The 19,574-nt window shown below is 43.7% G+C and overlaps 1 protein-coding gene across 5 annotated transcripts in view; it reads right to left on the reverse strand.

Annotated features, from left to right (window-relative positions):
* The window catches only part of TP53BP2 (tumor protein p53 binding protein 2), a 67,391-nt gene that overhangs the window by 32,716 nt on the left and 15,101 nt on the right, over window positions 1–19,574 (reverse strand). For 2 of the 5 annotated variants that reach the window (XM_027122273.1, XM_027122272.1), the window contains exons 2-4: window positions 11,006–11,153; window positions 5,285–5,398; window positions 1,353–1,435 (exon numbers count right to left, since the gene is read on the reverse strand). In XM_027122273.1, the coding sequence (XP_026978074.1) occupies window positions 1,353–1,435; window positions 5,285–5,398; window positions 11,006–11,153 (345 nt within the window). Of the gene's footprint in view, window positions 1–1,352; window positions 1,436–5,284; window positions 5,399–5,897; window positions 5,984–11,005; window positions 11,154–19,574 lie in introns of those variants that run through there. The other 3 variants (XM_027122274.1, XM_027122276.1, XM_027122275.1) reach the window with 3 other exon arrangements.

Genomic DNA, 19,574 nt, shown 5'->3' on the forward strand with positions numbered 1-19,574 from the left:
TTAAAAAAAAAAAAAGTTAACATACATCTACCAAACGACCCAACCATTCCACTCCTAAGTATTCACCCAAGAGAAATAAAAGTATATGTCCATACAAAGATGTGTACCCAAATATTCATTGTAGCTTGATATGGAGTAACTGGAAACAACCCAAATGTCCATCAACAGATGAATGGATAAGGAGTGGTGTAACCAGACGATGAAGTATCTCTCAGCAATAAAAAGGAATCAACTATTGATACACACAGCAAAATGGATTAATCTCAAAATAATTATCCTGAGTAAATTCAGACAAAAAGAGTACATACTGGATGGCTCCATTTATCCTAGATTCTAGAAAATATAACTAATTTGTAGTAACAGAAAGGAGACTTGCTAGCAGTTCCCTGAGGATGGGGAGGGAGGCAAGAAGGAAAGGATTACAGAAGGACGTAAGGAAACTTTTTTTGGGGGGGAGGGGGTGATGGATATGTTCATTAGCTTGATTATGGTAATGGCTTCACAGGTGTACACATATGTCAAAACTTATCAAATTGTATACCTGAAATATGTGCAGTTTATTATATGACAATTATACTTCTATCAAGATGTTTTTTAACAACCCAGTGATGGGACTTCCCTGGTAGTCCAGTGGTTAAGACTCTGCATTTCCAGTGCAGGGGGCATGGGTTCGATCCTTGGTCGGGAAACTACGATCCCGCATGCTGCATGGCCGAAAAAACAAATAAAAAATAAAAAACCCAGTGATAAGATGTGTCAAGATGCACTGAAATCCTGTTAATGGTTGAGACCATTTCTGTTATCGTCATATCAACCTTTCTTCACTGTAAGATAAAAATGAGATCAGAGAAGAGAAACAGGAAGAATTTTGGGGGGAAAAACAAAGAATATGGGGAAAGGCAGAGTAGAAGCAAATGTAGGTTGGAGAGAGGTAATTTAGCTAATCCTTAACAGTATTAAAAAGTCTAAGCTCTGAAAAGAAAATGCCTACAAGGAATCCCAAGGATACCTGCTAAAATTCATATGCAGTAGCAAGAGTATTAATATATCATTAATCGCTAAAAACGACGGCAACAAATAAAATCACCAAAAAAACAGACACTTCCTCCAACCTGCTCAACATCTGTTTTGTTCTGAATTTAGGGTACATTCAGCATTTGAATTATTTCGACAGCCACGTGGAGATCATTAAAATTAACCATTTTTGAAGAAATAAATTTAAAATAGGCCTTTTAAAAAGGGCCATCCTTAATAACCCACTGAAAAACAAAGTAACAGTGAATGAGATTTAAAGGTTAAAAAAGCAGTATCACTGTGGTCCATACATGGCATGGGTAACAATGATCACTTACGCCATTCTCCTTTCTTCGATGTTCACCTGGAACTTTTACACCATTTCTTTTTAAACTTGGATCCTGAGACCTTGGTCCGCTCACTAGGCACAAAATTCAGAAAGCAGGCATTAACACTAGAGTTGACAGATATTTTAAGTCCCAGTTCATTTCTCAGTTCCCTGGTGGCGCAGTGGTTGAGAGTCCGCCTACCGATGCAGGGGACACGGGTTCCCCGGTCCGGGAAGATCCCACATGCCGCGGAGCCGCTGGGCCCGTGAGCCATGGCCGCTGAGCCTGTGCGTCTGGAGCCTGTGCTCCGCAACGGAGAGGCCACAGCAGTGAGAGGCCCGCGTACCGCAAAAAAAAAAAAAAACCGCACTAGAAAATGTCACATGCTAACCATTCCCATGCGTCAGATACCACAGGAGGCGAAGTTAAGAAAATACATGTACTTCTGATTACGGGTCATTCACACCGTTTGCTTAAGTGGCTCCTCCCAGTTCTCTATTTAGCTACTCAGCAGTGAAATTGGGAATAGTTTCATTGAAAGAAATAAAAGTGAAAATTAAATCAACCCATCCTTGTACTCGTTAAAGAGTTTGTACCTTACACGGGAAGGAAGCAAATGAAAACAGAACAAGTGGCATTTCGAACATTTGGTCATTTTGCGATAATTCCGAAGTATTATCAAGTATTTCCCCATTTATTTAAGTAAAAAAAATTCCATTTTCTTAGCTTGGGAAAGTACTAATTGGAAAACACTGTGCATTCTGCTTTTTTGGCTAAAAAGAATTTTTCAAGCCCGAATATATGGGTCTCTCAGTACCACTTAAAGCATCATGAAGGGAAAATAGTCTTAAACTGATTAAATTATAAGAAACAATATCAAAGAGAATTTCTTAAATATGTGAAATTAAGCTTAGACCTGTACTTCCCAGAAGTTAGAAAATTTATTAAATTATCTCCCAAGAGGTTTTAGATTAAAATTTCTTTTGAATCAAATCTCTATTATACCTGCCTGGAAGCTTAGCACAAATTTCCAGTAAATAAATTATGTCTATCCTCAGGGCCACGTACCACACTTAAATCTAACTCCAATGAGTTAGCTTTACTTTTTTTTTTTTTTTTGCGGTACGCGGGCCTCTCACTGTTGTGGCCTCTCCCATTGCAGAGCACAGGCTCCGGACGCGCAGGCTCAGCGGCCATGGCTCAGGTGCCCAGCCACTCCACGGCACGTGGGATCTTCCCGGATCGGGGCACGAACCCGTGTCCCCTGCATCGGCAGGCGGACTCTCAACCACTGCGCCACCAGGGAAGCCCTACTTTTAAATACTGTTCAATTCTCTGACAAAACAGCTCAGGTAACCTGTGACAATATTTCCGTAGAAGAAAAAAAAAAATCTATCACTTAGGAATAACTGCTTTCTTTGCTGCCTCAAAGAAAGAGCACTCCACCAGTTTCTCCTTGGCATGTTCAGTTACATAATCAGAGTAAAAAGCAAGAGTTTTTAAATTAATGTCATATACATTCTGGGTCACAGATCCTAGTTAAACTGGAAAAAGAATACAGTAACAGTCTCCTAATCTGTAATCTAGAAGTCTACACCACAAAGGCTGACACTGAACAGCAATCCTGTTTTATCCCAGTTTCGACACTATGTGGCACTGGTGTTTTGCAACAATGTGAAAACAGCGTCTTTATCTTCAGATTATATTTCTCACATTACAGACACACTGAAACTGCGTACTGCACTATTGAGAGGCTGTTTAATAATTTACCCGGTACGACAGAGAAAGATATTTGAACTAGTAGATCAACGGGGAAAATTCATCTAATTTACTAAAAGAAGATGTATGCGGTAATGTAAACAAAGAACAAAATAAAAATAAGATGCAGATGCCAACTTAAAACCACAAAAAAGAAGGCTGCTTTAGGGAAAAAGAAAAAATGCATGCTTATTTAAAATAAAATTACAGACACCAGAGACACTGAAAGGCCTGTGAGCCAGCCTGGCTGAAGTGACTCAGGTTCCACTCCTGCCTCTGCCTCTAGGGACGTGGCCTCTGACAAGTCATTTAACCCCTGAGTATCAGCCTTTCTCATCTGTAGAGTAAGAGGCCAGACTAAGTCAATTCTGGGGTCCCCCACGGTCTGAATGTCTAATTGCTGGGTACCATGTGGACATCTGTACTAAAGGAATAAAACTGAGATTCTGTGACATCTAATAATTAACCTCTGTTACCGACATTCTTACTCCCAAGAATTACACATATACTGAAGTCACAAACCTTCCATTTTAAAAGTTCCAACATTTTTAGAAACACCTAGTAATCATGCTCCGGCCAGTGGTTTCCCACTGAGAACAAAGTTTCCCCACAGATCTCAGACCTGAAACTGCCTTTTCTCCCATGTCCTATGAGATCTCCAGGGTCACAGGGATAGCTGTGTCCCGATGTCTAGGGCTGCTTTCAGCCCACTATTTCTCCACCTTCACATATTACCTTCTACCCTTTCCTCACTGTCATCTATAAACTCTGGTCACAACCCTCAGTCACCGCAGATGTGACCACCTGACCCCCCTGTTCTCCCCACTCCAAGTTCTGCCTTCATGCTGGATGACCTTACCACCCAAAAGCTCACCTCTAGGATCCGTGGCCTCCTACCTCCTCTCTAATTCAGGATCATTTCATGGCCCGGTGCAGGACCACGTCACCTAGAGGTGCTCTACCCCTGAAATCTTAAATTCAGACTTTCTACTTTTTGACCATAATTTCCTCTCACTGCACCTGTGCATGAATCTGAGACATGCAGTTCCTTAGCACTGGTCTGCTCTTGCCCTGCAGCCCCCCTGCCTTCACTTCGCCCCCACCCAGCTTAGACGTCATCTCACCAACATCCTCGTCTTCCCTGTCCCACTGACTCCACTGAACTGGTCTGGTCAAACCCCAACCTTGGGTCAATCCAACCATCTCCTCTTACAACCCTCTGGGCTGCAGAGCATCGCTGGGGAAAAAATCACCCATGGTCTCCTGGTCTCTAGTCTCAACCGGCCTCCAGGGGACCCTGGTCCCCCAGCAGCACTCTCTCCTGTTCTCCACCATGGCTCCAACCATCACTTTCACACGGCTGTGCCTCCTATCTCAGAGAATACAAATGTTCTCAGATGAGAAGACCCTCCCACTGCTCCCACAGGGAGCACACATTTACCTCCATCTGCAAAGTTTCCCTTCCACCCAGTTAAAATGGAAGAGAGAATAAAGACGCAGACTTAGAGAACGGACTTGAAGACACAGCAGGGGTGGGGGGCAGGGAAGGGGAAGCTGGGATGAAGTAAGAGACTAGCATGGACATATATACACTACCAAATGTAAAATAGAGGGCTAGTGGGAAGCAGCTGCATAGCACAGGGAGATCAGTTCGGTGCTCTGTGACCACCTAGAGGGGTGGGATAGGGAGAGTGGGAGGGAGACGCAAGAGGGAGGAGATATGGGGATATATGTATATGTATAGCAGATTCGCTTTGTTATAAAGCAGAAACTAACACACCATTGCAGAGCAGTTATACTCCAATAAAGATGTTAAAAATAAATTTTAAAAATAATAAATAAATAAATAATGGAAGAGAGACCCTTCCCCCGCCACCTCCCACTGGCTGACTTGCCCATCGAGCATTCCTCCTTCTTGTATTTCAACCCGCTACTCTACTGACTCTTTCCTTCCCACCCACATTAAAAACTGTCGCCAAACTTTTCCCATTTTCCAAGAAAACAGAACAAACTGAACCACACCCCTTTCTCCCCACCCCCCAGTCAGGGCTTAGAGGAGCTGTCTATTCCCACTTCCTTACTTCTCACTTACCCCCCAAATTACCTGGCTCCTGATCACGTGCTACACCCGAGCATGAAATAAAACTTCAGATCTTTGTTATGACTGATAGGATGCTACCTACCAATGTCCCTGCCAGGGGGGCGTTCGTGGCGAAGGAAGAACCGAACTTCACTCCTCTGACTTCCAAACCGTTGCAGGACATCAAACATTCGCTCATTATCGGCAACTGGACGTTCTAAAAGAAACAAATAAATGAGGTACAAATCATGTTATCTGCAGGTAAAAAGAAAGACGAACATATCATTTACTGTCTATCCTTCATGCAAATTATGCATTATGAATGCAGAAGTTACTTAGCATCTTACATCTTTTTTTTTTTTTTTTTTTAGAAAATGAAGCATCACCAGCTTTCCACCCATATGATCAGGGTCAAGCGTGGGTGGAGTACTGGGGGGAGGACTGGATCCAGGCCGCGAGCAGGAGCTCAGGAGTCTAATTCAGCGGCCCCTCACTAGCCACAGGCAGGCTGGGAAGCTCTGCGGGTTCCAAAGCTCCTGTCATCTATTCCATAGGACAGTCTCTGAGGTCCCTTCTAACTCTAATGGCTCTATGATTCTCTAAGTATACACATGAAACATTAAAAAACAGCTTTCTAAATAGTGTAGTCTTACTGTCTATTGTTTTTTTTAATTACAATTTTATAAACTACGTTAAAAAAAAAATCAGACACTTGCATTTCCAAACAAAAGCCTCTTTACTGCCCTGAAAATATGCTTCTTTGGCCCTTCTTCCGATGAGACTGCCAGTTGTCAGAACTTTTCTAGAGACAAAAAGAAGGGCATAGATAAATACCCTAATAAATGGGAACTTTAGGAGAAACCAGATATCTTAAGCTCCCCTCAAAAAATCTTCCAATCTTGAGGGCTTCCCTGGTGGCGCAGTGGTTAGGAACCCGCCTGCCAATGCAGGGGACACGGGTTCAAGCCCTGGTCCAGGAAGATCCCACATGTCACGGAGCAACTAAGCCCGTGCACCACAATTGCTGAGCCTGCACCCTGCAGCCTGCGAGCCACAACTACTGAGCCCACGTGTCACAACTACTGAAGCCCGTGCACCTACAGCCTGTGCTCCACAACAAGAGAAGCCACCGCAATGAGAAGCCCATGCAACGCAACGAACAGTAGCCCCCTCTTGCCACAAGTAGAGAAAGCCTGCGTGCAGCAATGAAGACCCAACGCAGCCAAAAATTAAAAAAATAAAAAATAAAAATCTTCCAATCTTAAGGGATCTGGATATAAAAACCAAATATACTGTCTGAGGATGCAACTGTTTAAAACGAAAGAACTCCGGTAACATCGATATAATTTTTAATATAAGAAAGTTGAAACAGCCTAAGAAAACTCAATGCACTTGTCAGTAATCAAAGACACTATCTGAGTACCTTAAATAAACAACACGGGCAGAGAATGGGGCAGCCAAGGGTTCAGCAGCCAATTCTGTGAACTAAGCCCTGAACTTAATCTGCTCGGTTGCAACGAAGTACAGCTCTGGTTCTTGACATACTGAGTTGACACAGATACCCCTCTCTCCTCTAAACTGGGGAAATTCTAACTAAGACCACCCCGCAAAAGGAAACACCCATAGCTGAGTACACACCCTCCCAAAAGAAACTCTCAGCAGACCCTCCACCTCCTCACAAAAAAACCAAAACCACACACACACACACACACACACACACACACACAGACACTTTATTTCAAAAGAAGTGAAATCCCCAGGTTCCATAAGGAAAGAGGGAATTCAAAGGAAGGGAAGTAACTTCCAGTCCACGCTGGGTTGGACCGTCTTACAAGGTCTAGGAGCTAAGGTCCTGATGGCCTATGACGACAAAAAATCAGGCTTAGGCCAGCAAACGCTGAAATACACTTCAAAGGGTCTCAAAGCCGCCTATTCACCCCATGCTCTGACCACACCAATCCCCTTGTCCTGGCATCCGTGCCTATGTGACTTGGAACAAGCCATTCCTAGCATTGAGAACTGTCCCCATCACTCTTTTCTCCTTCTGCAGATGGAGCACATCCATCTATTCCTGCAGTCATCGCACTGTATGATAAATGTCTGCTGATTCCTGCTTTTACTTGAAGGCAGGACACTGTCATCTCTCTATTCCTCACAATCAAGCACAGTTCCTAGTACATTATAGGAATCCAAGAAACGTTCTCTTAGCAAACAAATGAGTGGGGAGTAAGGAAATGGAGATGGCAAATAAAAGCTACATATTTTGAAAGACTGTCAGTTAAAGGAAATGGGAAACTTGAGAAGCTAACAAAGTGGAAGCAACAAATTTATTATGTTTATTTTTTAAATTTTACTTATTCATTTATTTATTTTTGGCTGCACGCGGGCTTTCTCTAACTGTGGCGAGCGGGGGCTACTCTTCATTGCGGTGTGCGGGCTTCTCATTGCAGTGGCTTCTCTTGTTGCGGAGCACAGGCTCTAGGCACGCAGGCTTCAGTAGCTGTGGCACACGGGCTCAGTAGTTGTGGCTGTAGAGCGCCAGCTCAGTAGTTGTGGCGCATGGGCTTAGCTGCTCCATGGCATGTGGGATCTTCCTGGACCAGGGCTCAAACCCGTGTTCCCTGGACTGGCAGGCGGATTCTTAACCACTGTGCCACCAGGGAAGTCCAAATGTACTATTTTTAAAATGGGGCACCTTGAACAATTTACAGCAAAAAAAGAGGAGTTGAAAACATAACAGCTATTACTTGCTGAGAGCTAACATTAAGTGCTATGCTAACAGGGGCTATGCTAAACCCCCTTCAAATGTCAGCTCCTGGGATCCTCACACAATCCTATGCAATAGATTCCATTATTATCCCAATTATGCAGGGAAAACACTTGAGGACTACTGAGATTAAGTACCTTGTCTGAAGTTATAAAGCTAGTAAATGAAAGAGACAAGATTTTGATACCTAAGACCTTGATCTTAATCACACCATACAAACAACCCTCAAATGAATTATGAATTCACTGTAAGCAATCAAAAGCCCCAAAGAATTTTTCATGGAACATTTCAAGGTAATTCTAAAACATACCTGAAAAAGAAAATACACAAGAATACTACAGGATAACAATGAAATAAGCACTTGCCTTACAATACCAAACCTTTTATAAAACTATAGTAATTAAAACTATTTGGTCCTATCATAAAACTAGAAGAAAACAATAAAAGTAACTGACTATAAAGCTTATAGAAACATAACTTCATATAAGATACAACAAGAATTCAAAGTGACATTTCACATCAGTAAGGAAAAAGACAGCTGTTCAATAAGACACTTAAAAAAAAATTCGCGGGGGACTTCCCTGGTGGTGCAGTGGATAAGACTCTGCACTCCCAATGCAGGGGGCCCGGGTTCAATCCCTGGTCAGAGAACTACATCCCACATGCATGCCGCAATTAAGAATTCACGTGGCACAACTAAGGAGCTGGCAAGCCACAACTAAGGAGCCCACGTGCTGCAACTAAGGAGCCCGCCTGCCGCAACTAAGACGGTCGCAACCAAATAAATAATTTAAAAAAAAATTCACGGGATTTCCCTGGTGGCGCAGTGGTTAAGAATCCGCCTGCCAATGCAGGGGACACGGGTTCGAGCCCTGGTCCGGGAAGATCTCACATGTCACGGAGCAACTGTGCACCACAGTTGTGACACTGTGCGCCACAACTAAGCCTGCGCTCTAGAGCCTGCGAGCCACAACTACTGAGCCTGTGTGCCACAACTACTGAAGCCCTGAAGCCCACGTGCCTAGAGCCCATGCTCCACAAGAGAAGCCACCGCAATGAGAAGTCTGTGCACCGCAATGAAGAGTAGCCCCTGCTCACCGCAACTAGAGAAAGCCTGAGCGCAGCAACGAAGACCCAATGCAGCCATAAATAAATAAATAAATAAATTCATTAAAATAAATAAAAGAATTCCATCAATAATCAAAAACAAGGAGACCATGCCAGGCTCCCAGAAAAAAAATAAGTTTCAACTCAGATAGTGAGCCTTGGCAAAGTGAAAGAACACCTCTTGCTCTAAGAAAATCAGCCAGAAGGGTAGGCACACATGCAGAGAAACCTGAGGTAAGTACAGAGGAAGGAAACCGAGGAAGCTCACAATGCGTGGTTTCAATCATCCTGGGAAAGTAATTTGCAGAATGCAAGGAGGCCACCAGAGCAACGAGAAGCTCATTTATTCATTCAGTAAATATTTATCGAGCACTCCCTCTGAGCTGGGGTGCAGCAAGGAACAAGACAAGCAGGTCTCTGCTCTTAGGGAGTTTACATTCTTGTGCGTGTGTGTGAGGCTACGGGGATTAAAGAGGCAATAAACTAATAAACACACACAAAAAACCGGACACACCTCACGCAGAGGATCAAATCAGGATGGAGCTGTAAAACAGAGAAGCTCATGCCTGCTTTAGTAGGAAGCTCGGGAGAAGCGTCTCCGAGGAGGCAATGTTTTAGCTGCAATCCAAATGACCAGAGGGAACCGGCAATGACAAAATCCGGAGGGAGAGCAATAGAGGCAGAGCGAACAGCTGCCGCCACTGGCTCTAAGGCGGGAAAGAGCGTTGTTTATCCAGGAATATAAAATAGCTGCAGGAGGCAGGCAAGGAGGAAAATGGTTCCAGATGACATCAAAGACCTCACAATCTCAGATCAAGACTTTGGATTTTATTCTAAGTAGAAGAGAAAGCCATCAAAGGGTTTAAACAGGAAAGTCGAACTATCAGATTTTTTTTTTTTTTTTTTTTTTTTTTTGCGGTACGCAGGCCTCTCACTGTTGTGGCCTCCCCCATTGCGGAGCACAGGCTCTGGACGCACAGGCTCAGCGGCCATGGCTCATGGGCCCAGCCACTCCGCGGCATGTGGGATCTTCCCAGACCGGGACACGAACCCATGTCCCCTGCATCGGCCGGCGGACTCTCAACCACCGCGCCACCAGGGAAGTCCGAACTATCAGATTTTTATTTAAAAAGGATCACTTGGGTTTCTTTATGGGACTGGTCTAATCTAGCTCCTATGTGAAGTAAGCAGTTCGGGGAGAGTGTAGAAGACCTTCCTGAACACACAGCTGTAGGGAAGTCAACGGAAGATGAGTAAGAGGACTGGCCTGGGAAGCAGCGGACGCTCAGCTGGAGTCACATACCATGAACGGTGTGAATGCAATGAACACAGTGGGAAACTCGTGCTGGGACACTGCACCCCCAGGGGAGAAAAAGGAAACAGTGGGAGCTCACCCAGGCTGTACAGAAACAAAGCAGAAATCATGAAAACTTATTCCCGCATCTACAAACTCCTAAGGGGCCAAAAAGAAACCAGGCTGTCCCATTTCAGGGCTCCAAAGAACTAAGTAAGGGGGTTGATGTCAAGGCTTAAAATAATGCCTATGTCTCCTGCCACCACAGTAACTCAACACCGAAGAGCTTTCCCGAAAAACCTACAGAACCTCAGAGAGGGCAAAACAATCAGGACACCTCAAATTCCTAATTAAGTGCAGCTTAAGCATACAAGAAACACTTGTGAGCGCTATACATTTTACCATAACACCCCAGAAGCTTCCACCCTGTGTATCAGCTGCCCATCTTTTGACCTTTTATACTGGAGTGTCTACGGTGTCTTGCAGAAAAAGAAAACAGCAAAGAGACTTTGTAGGTCGCCACAGAACTGGACTGAGAATACTATCTCTGATGGACACCCTATCCTGCAGTTTCTCCACGGATAAACGCGTGCGGCACACAGCGCCTCGTCTAAAACCGATGACAATGAAAGACGGCACGACGGAAGCACGCATACCGGAGCCGCACCACACTTCAGCCAGGTGGCAATCACTCTCGCCAGGTTCTTTGCAAAGATCCACCACGTCCCTGCAGATGGTTTCCGGAGTAACTGGGACTTCCGTGAAGTGCTGCTCGTTGTTGCTGAGGTACACGGTAAGAAACATCTGGAAACAAAAGGAGAAACACAACAGTTATCAGTACTGTCTACACTGGTGCTGGTCACTTTTTACTCACCTCGGATTCCTTTCCCCAGATGGTCTCAGTTGAAGTGCAAATGCACAACAGGACCGTCTGGCTGTTCCCTGGCCTGAGGAAGGGAGGGACCTGGAGCTCGGCCGATGGACACCGGCCCCCCTCTCCTGGCAGCGCCTGCAGAGCCCTTGGGGATCCCCGGAGCACAGGCAAATCAGTGCATACAAAAGGTCGTATTAAATTTTCTTCTGGGAATTCCCTGGCAGTCAAGTGGTTAAAAGACTACCTGCTTCCAATGCAGGGGACATGGGTTCAATGCCTGGTCAGGGATCCCACATGCCCTGTGGTACGGCCAAAAAAAAGTCTTCCTCTGACATTTTATTCATGTTATTTGTTTACCAAATACTTATGTAGTTCTTAGTATGATGTGCCGGACCCATACTACAAATAGATCTTCTTATCAATCCTGTGAAGATGATCAGGGGCTGATGATCTCACACACACACACACACACACACACACACACACACACACACACATTTATGCAAAGCCTCTTTTGGGAAGGATACACAAGAACAAAACATGTGTTGCTTCTGAGGGTGGGGATGTCTTTTTTTATAAAAAGAAAAGATGCAGGGCTTCCCTGGTGGCGCAGTGGTTGAGAGTCCGCCTGCCGATGCAGGGGACACGGGTTCGTGCCCCGGTCTGGGAGGATCCCACATGCCGCGGAGCGGCTGGGCCCATGAGCCATGGCCGCTGAGCCTGCACGTCCGGAGCCTGTGCTTCGCAACGGGAGAGGCCACAACAGTGAGAGGCCCACGTACCGCAAAAATAAATAAATAAATAAAAAAGAAAAGATGCAGTATCTACTTTTACTGGAAGAAAGACTGCTATTGAGTTTTATTTATTTATTTATTTATTGTGGGGTCTTCGTTGCTGCGCACAGGCTTTCACTAGTTGCAGTGAGCAGGGGCTACTCTTTGTTGTGGTGCACGGGCTTCTCACTGTCGTGGCTTCTCTTGTTGTGGAGCACAGGCTCTAGGCGCGCGGGCTTCAGTAGTTGTGGCACGTGGACTCAGTAGTTGTGCCTTGCAGGCTCTAGAGCTCAGGCTCAGTAGTTGTGGCGCACGGGCTTAGTTGCTCCACGGCATGTGCGATCTTCCCGGGCCAGGGCTCAAACCCGTGTCCCCTGCATTGGCAGGCGGATTGTTAATCAGTGTGCCACCAGGGAAACCCAATACTGCATCTTAAAGACACTGCAACTAAAGAATTCAAGTTTAAAAAAAATAAATAAAAATGCATGACAATTAAAAAAAGGAATACAAGTTTTCATACCTATTAAATAACCAAAAATAACCCAAACAAAAAAACCGTTGTTAACTCCCAGTACTGAAGAAACTGAGTGAATCAACAAACAAATTGATGGCGGCAATGCAAGTCAGCACACTCCCATGCTCACTCACTCAGTGAGGACCTATGCCGGGAAGATTAGTGTGTATCAGGATAAAACAAAACAATAAACAAACAAAAACACCAGACAACTTGAAAGCGTAATCCCACTGTGAGAATTTATCCTGTGAAAATAACTCTAATCAAAGAGAATACAAAGCCTGTGAAACATGAACTTGATGGACCATTATACATTCTGTAAAAATAATTAATGAGACTATGCCAAACACTGGGGGAAATTGGGGTTTTAAGGCTCTAACAAAGCAGAATGAGTAGGATCTGCACTGTGACCACACTGACACAAGGACATCATACGACAGCTGTAGCACCTGCCAACAGTCAGCCACACAGCTTCCCATCCAGCTTAAACCTCGCTGCCCATTACCCCCGAGGTGAGACAGATGCATTAGGCTCTTCTTTTTTTTTTTTTGGGGGGGGGGTGGGGTAAGGGGGGAAGGAGGGGGAAGGCAGTGCCTCATGGAAACTATGACGGAAACTGGCTAAAACAGCAGACTGGGTGCCTCAAGGATCCGGTCCAAGTAAGGGGAGAAGACAACATGCGTAAGAGAAGACGGCCCACTGGGTCAGCAGGCTCAGCCCCCGGGGGCTTCCCACCTCCTCCCTGCACTAAAACCATGAGTTCTTAAAGTAAGCCAAGTCTCCACTTCCTGCAACCAAAACTCTTTAACTCACATAAACATGTGTAGCATAGAAAGTAACCCCCAAAACTAGAAACCATTACAGCTAGAGGGTAACCCAGAAAAAAAAGAGTTTAAGTGGATAATGTTGAAACAGTAAAATATATAAAATCAAAACTAGAATTTGCCAGGATGAGCTCAGAAGCTTTCACGCTGTTATCAGGTTCTTCACATTCTGATCAACTGTGCTACATATAGATACATAGTTCTAGGCCTCAACTTAGTCAACACTTTCAAACTGTTCCACAAAATGAACACAGGTTTCCACCCTGCTGCTGCTCTAGATACATATACAGTGCATTTAACGAGAGAGATAAATAATTTACACTTCAGTACTAAACTGTGCTCCTCCTCAATGTTCCTACCCACACCAATACTTTCTTTGAAGTTCAACACTTCAAACACAGTAACTGTTTTCTTCGTAAATATGAGACCTAGAGGCATTTATTAAATTACAGAAATATTTAATATACAGTATATATACGAAACATACTGTATCAACAAATAAAAGGCTATTACATAAGACAACAGCACCTTATTCAAACGATCCTCCCACTAAGGACCAAAAAAAAAAAAAATCTGGATGAATATGTTTAAATTTAAGAGCATTAAAAGCTAATGAGGGGGGACTTCCCTCGTGGCACAGTGATTAAGAATCCGCCTGCCAATGCAGGGGACACGGGTGCGAGCCCTGGTCTGGGAAGATCCCACATGCCACAGAGCAACTAAGCCCATGCGCCACAACTACTGAGCCTCCGCTCTAGAGCCCGCGAGCCACAGCTACTGACCCCACGTGCCACAACTACTGAAGCCCGTGTGCCTAGAGCCCGTGCTCTGCAATGAGAAGCCCGCTCGCCGCAATGAAGAGTAGGCCCGCTCGCAGCAACCAGAGAAAAGCCCGTGCACAGCAACGAAGACCCAATGCAACCAAAAATAAATAAATTAAATAAATAAATTAAATTTTTTTTAAAAAAAAAGCTTATGGAGAGGCTTTACCTGGGTTCAGTCTCCAGGCTGCGTCCTTGGGCAGCTTCGAGCTCGGGGGAAGGCAGGTGGAGCGCACATTCCAAGGACAGGAAAGTGAGTGCACGGCCTCCAAGCCGGGGTCCAGCTTGCAGGTCAAACCTGTGGTCACGCCTTCTTAATGACCTTCCCCAACAAATGTTCTTCCCTGTGTGCCAGCACGGCCTGCCCCCTCATCTCCCCAGGTCTTTATACTCCAACACTGCCTTCCCAGAGAGGCCTTCCCTGGCCATCCTGCCTAAAATCCCACCACCGTGCTCACACGTGCGCACACACGTGCGCCTCCACTGTCTCTCCTTGGCACAGTGACCATCATACCAAATATTATATTTATTTCACTTGCTTTTAATATCTGTCTTCCCTGCTAGAACATAAGCTCCACGAAGTCCAGGGCTTTTTCTGTTCCATACAATATCCTCGGCCCCTTGATCTGTGCCTGGTCTGTGACAAGCACACAATAAGTATGTGTTTATGAATGAATACGTCCAGTAGCTGTTACTGCACTTGACAGATTCACCTCTGATTTATTTTCAGAGTAAGTGTTCCCTCGGGTATTGACAGATGGTAGAGCAGATAGTATACAGCACAGCTACACGCACTGACAGAAATTAGCTTCCTCTCCTCATTTCTTCAAGCTTACATCATGCTACGTCCTCCTACTTCTGTTTCAACATTCTTTTCATTCATGAAAGATATATAGGCCATCTATTTTTGTTTTTTTTCTTTTTGCCACACCGCCCAGCTTGTGGGATTTTAGTTCCCCAACCAGGGATCAAACATGGGGCCTCGGCATTGAGAGCACTGAGCCCTAACCACTGGACCACCAGGGAATTCCCTATAGGCCATCTATTTTATGGTTTAAGTTCTAATGTAGAAATCATCCTCACTAAATAGTTATTATAGCACACAGCACAAAATTCAAGAGAGAGAGAGAGCACGCTGCGTGGAGAGGACTCAGCCAGCCCAGAGGAATAAATACCCCAACCTGGCTCCCTTCTTCTTATATCATCCATCCTACCACTCCCCACTGGATAAACCCAACTAGAAGTCAGACGGCAAGGGAGGCCATTTATGTGGCTTATAGAAGTCAACCTCCTGGGGCATAAAGCAGGGTAGAGACAGGCCATGCTCAAACTCAATTACTTCAACCTCTATGTGGTTAGAGAGGGTCCTTGAGCCACAATCGAAACAGAATGAGAACACACGATATAGGAAAAGAATATCCCAAGCAGAGGAAATAGCAAATGTAAAGGCCCTGAGGAGGAATCAACTTTGTCACATCTGTGGAAGAGGAAGGTCACTGTAGAGAGAGCAAGAGGAAAGGATTATAGGAGATCATTTCAAAGAGTCCAGATGATGCAAGACCTTAGAGGCCACTGGTCCTCGAGATGTGGTGCGGAGAGAGGGTCTTTAACTATGGATGGCTAGGTCCCATCTTCAGAGCTTCTGATTCAGTAGATCTAGGATGGGGACTGAGATGCTGCATTTCTAACGAGCTGCCACGTGATGCTGGTACCTGCTGCCCTGGAAACCACAAGCTGAGAACCACTGTTCAAATGCCAGAGCAAGGAATTTGGATTTTAATCTAAGAGACCATTGGAGGCAAATCATTAGAGACAAAAAGTGGATTAGTGGTTGCAAGGGCTGGGGGAGTGACTGCTCAGAGGTACAGGGCTTCTTTTTGGGGTGATGAGAATGTTCTGGAATTAGTGGTGATGGTTGCACCATCTTGTAAACACACTAAAAAACACCGAATTGGATACTTCAAAATGGTGGTACGTAAATCATATCTCAACTTTTTTTAAAAAAAAGAAGTCACTGGAGGATTCTGAACAGGGTATTGAAGTCATTTTTATGTCATTTTTTAAAAAATCACTCTGGCTACTATATGAATAGACTACAGGGGGACAGGCACGGAAGACCAATCAAGAGGAAATGTAGCACATAAAATGAGATATAATGGTAGCACAGACTGCAGGTAACAGCAAAGGTAGTGAAAAATGGCTGGATTGGGGTTATATTTTGAAGCAGAGCCAGCAAGACTGGCTTAATGGACAGAATATGGGATGTGAGTGTAGAGAGAAATTAAGAGTGAACGTGGATTTGGTGTCTAAGCAACGGAGTTAAGAGTAGTGTGACTTACTGAGATGAGGAAGGTGGAACGAGCTGGGGAAGGGCCCACAAGTCAGGGGTCTCGTCCAGAAGTCCTACAGAGAACAAGGATCCAGCAAAGGACTGGGAAAGATCCATCCATAAAAAAACCAGAAAGAAACCCAAAGGAGTGTGGGGTACCAGAGACCAAGTAAAGACAGCGTTTCAGATGAAGCTTAGAGACCTCAGAAATGAGGGCTGAGGACCGGTCCCCAGGCTCGGCAAGATGGAGGCTGCTGGGCGCCTTGACCAGTGCTGTCTGAGGAATGAGATTGAAGGCCTGGTTGAGACAGGCTGAGAACCTGAGGGAAGGATGCAGAGACTCAGAACAGAAAGACGGAAAAAACGGAGCCACAGATGGAAGGAGACAGAGTGAAAGGGGTGCTTTATTTCTTCTTTATTTCAACATGGAGTTTTTACAGGACGCTTTAATGGATGGAATGATCCAGTCAAGAGGAAATGATGTGGGTGATGCTGAATCTGTATCTCTAGCCACTGTCTGCTCCCTAGACTGCCCAGCGGTGATCTGCGTCCGGAGAACCCACAAACACTTCATGCTAGGCTTGGCCAAAGCAGTCCCGTTCTCACTTATTTTCTTTGTTGTAGTGATTTTACTTTTTAAGTTACAAAGATAGTTTACCTTTATTTTGAAGACTTCTTAATTGGACACCACAGCATGGTGACAGCGATATAGCTGGAAGAGGTGTCTTTGAGCCATGACAGTATGACAGCTCATGTGCAGCTGAGAGCAAGTGTCTTCCCATCCACACCAGAGAAGGGGTGGGGGAGAGGGACCACCCACCGGGCCCAGCTGCTCCTGATGGCCATAATACCTATAACTGCTACACTTCCCCCTAGAAAATTCTGATTAGAACACAAAGCATTTGAAATCAACCTTTAAAACTCACTTCACCCATCTTTAAATTTATAGACTTTAAGTATGTCCCCAAGTTATAAAGGTTAAATATCACTTGCATTTATATATCACTTATAATTTTAAATCTTTTCATTATCATCTGCCCACAATTATGGGCTTTACTGATAATTTATAACTATTTCAAATTTTATAGAGAAAGTGAAACGGGCATTTTCTCAATAAGTATCAATTCTCTTCTTAACTTTACTTGGAAAAGGAACAAAAAAGAAAAAAGATGTGGTTGTCAAGTGGTGGGGTGGGGGGAGGGATGGACTCGAAGTTTGGGGTTAGTAGATGCAAACTATTACACTTAGAATGGATAAACAACAAGGTCCTACTGTATAGCACAGGGGACTATATCCAATCTCCTGGGATAAACCATAATAGAAAAGAATATTAAAAAAATAAAAGAAGAATGTAAAGAAAAAAGAGAAGAGGGTCAAAACAGAGGGCTGGTTAAACAAATCTATCATGTTAACCTGAGAAAAAGTAGGCACACATGCTCTTTATATTGCTACTTTCCTTTCATCTTTGTTTCATAAGTGTACTGTGCTACAAAAGATAAAAGAATTCTTCAAAATGTAATTTAATTACCTAAAAAATAAAACAAAATCAAGATGAAGCTGTTTTTATTTCATTTTGATGAAGCAGTTTTATCAGCATGTCGAAAACTTACTAAAGAAAGAAATTTTAGCCTATTCTATCAACTAAGTCCTTCTGAAAACAACTGTGGCCAAGAATTCATGATCTTTAATGATAAAAAATAAAACTGCTAAATCTTAGAAGTTTTCAGCATCTGATACCGAAACATTTTAGAAGGAAAAAGCACAAAGAGCAAAACTTTCAAAAATGTGTCAGTTGTGTATTGTTTTATTACAAAACAGTATTCACCATATCTTACTATACAACTGAAAAAATATATGTGCATACATACATGTCATACATGCAAAGAAAAAAAAAAGGGCCTGGAATTAAATTCACCAAATTAACAGTAGTTATGCCTTGGTGATAAGATTAAGAAATAAATTTGGGGGAGCTTATCTATGCTTAAGTTTTCTAGAATGATTAAACATCACTTGGATAATAAAATTGATTTTTTTTTTTTTTTTTTTTTTTTGCGGTACAGGGGCCTCTCACTGTTGTGGCCTCCCGTATTGCGGAGCACAGGCTCCGGACGCGCAGGCTCAGCGGCCATGGCTCACGGGCCCAGCCGCTCCGCGGCACATGGGATCCTCCCGGACCGGGGCACGAACCCGTGTCCCCTGCATCGGCAGGTGGACTCTCAACCACTGCACCACCAGGGAAGCCCTAAAATTGATTTTTTAAGGAATCAATAATGAAATTAGTAAGATAAACATAAAGTACCATTTTTATTCCCTGGGCCCTTGCTGTGAGATATGTAAGGCAAATAAATATCTGTCTGACAATGCTTTTCTAGGGTTACCATACTGCCTTAACTTTAGCCGGGGACTAAAAATAAACAATCAAGAAATATATCTTAAATGTCCATTAGAATGGAATATTATTCAGCCATAAAAGGAATGAAGTACTGATGCGTACTACACGTAGATGAACCTTGGGAACATTATGCTAAGTGACAGAAGCCAGACACAGAAAGAAACATCCAGAAAATTCAAATCCATAGGGACAAAAACGAGATAAATGTTTAGCAGCGGCTGGGGGGCAGGCAGAATAGGGAGTGACTCTGGAGGATGGAGTTTCTCTCTGGGGTGATAAAAATGTTCTGGAATTAGTGGTGATAACCTTGTGAATACACTAAAAAAAAAAACCCTACTGAATTATATACTCTGTAGGGTGAATTTTATGGTATGTGAATTATATCACAATTAAAAATGCCTACTACATACTTACTATGTGAGAAATATAAAAATCTCTTAAAAGAAATAAAATTTACTCATGAAAAGATTAGAGAACAATTTAGTACCAAATTACATGAGTGAGGCTGTAGGTAAAATGGAAATTCAGAAAAGAGAAAGATGAATGTGATCTGAGGTAGACTGAGGTTTCAACAAAGAGGCATAAATTAATGGAAAGCATTAAGAAATAATAGAAAAATAATAATCTATAGTAACCTTACTTCCAAAATGCCATCTTTTCCTGATGCTTCAGATTTTTTTTTTTTTTTTTTTTTTTTC

The sequence above is a fragment of the Aethalodelphis obliquidens genome, unplaced genomic scaffold (genome assembly GCF_003676395.1).
Source record: "Aethalodelphis obliquidens isolate GAN/ISIS:26980383/991018 unplaced genomic scaffold, ASM367639v1 scaffold24, whole genome shotgun sequence".
Classification (NCBI taxonomy): Eukaryota; Metazoa; Chordata; class Mammalia; order Artiodactyla; family Delphinidae; genus Aethalodelphis; species Aethalodelphis obliquidens.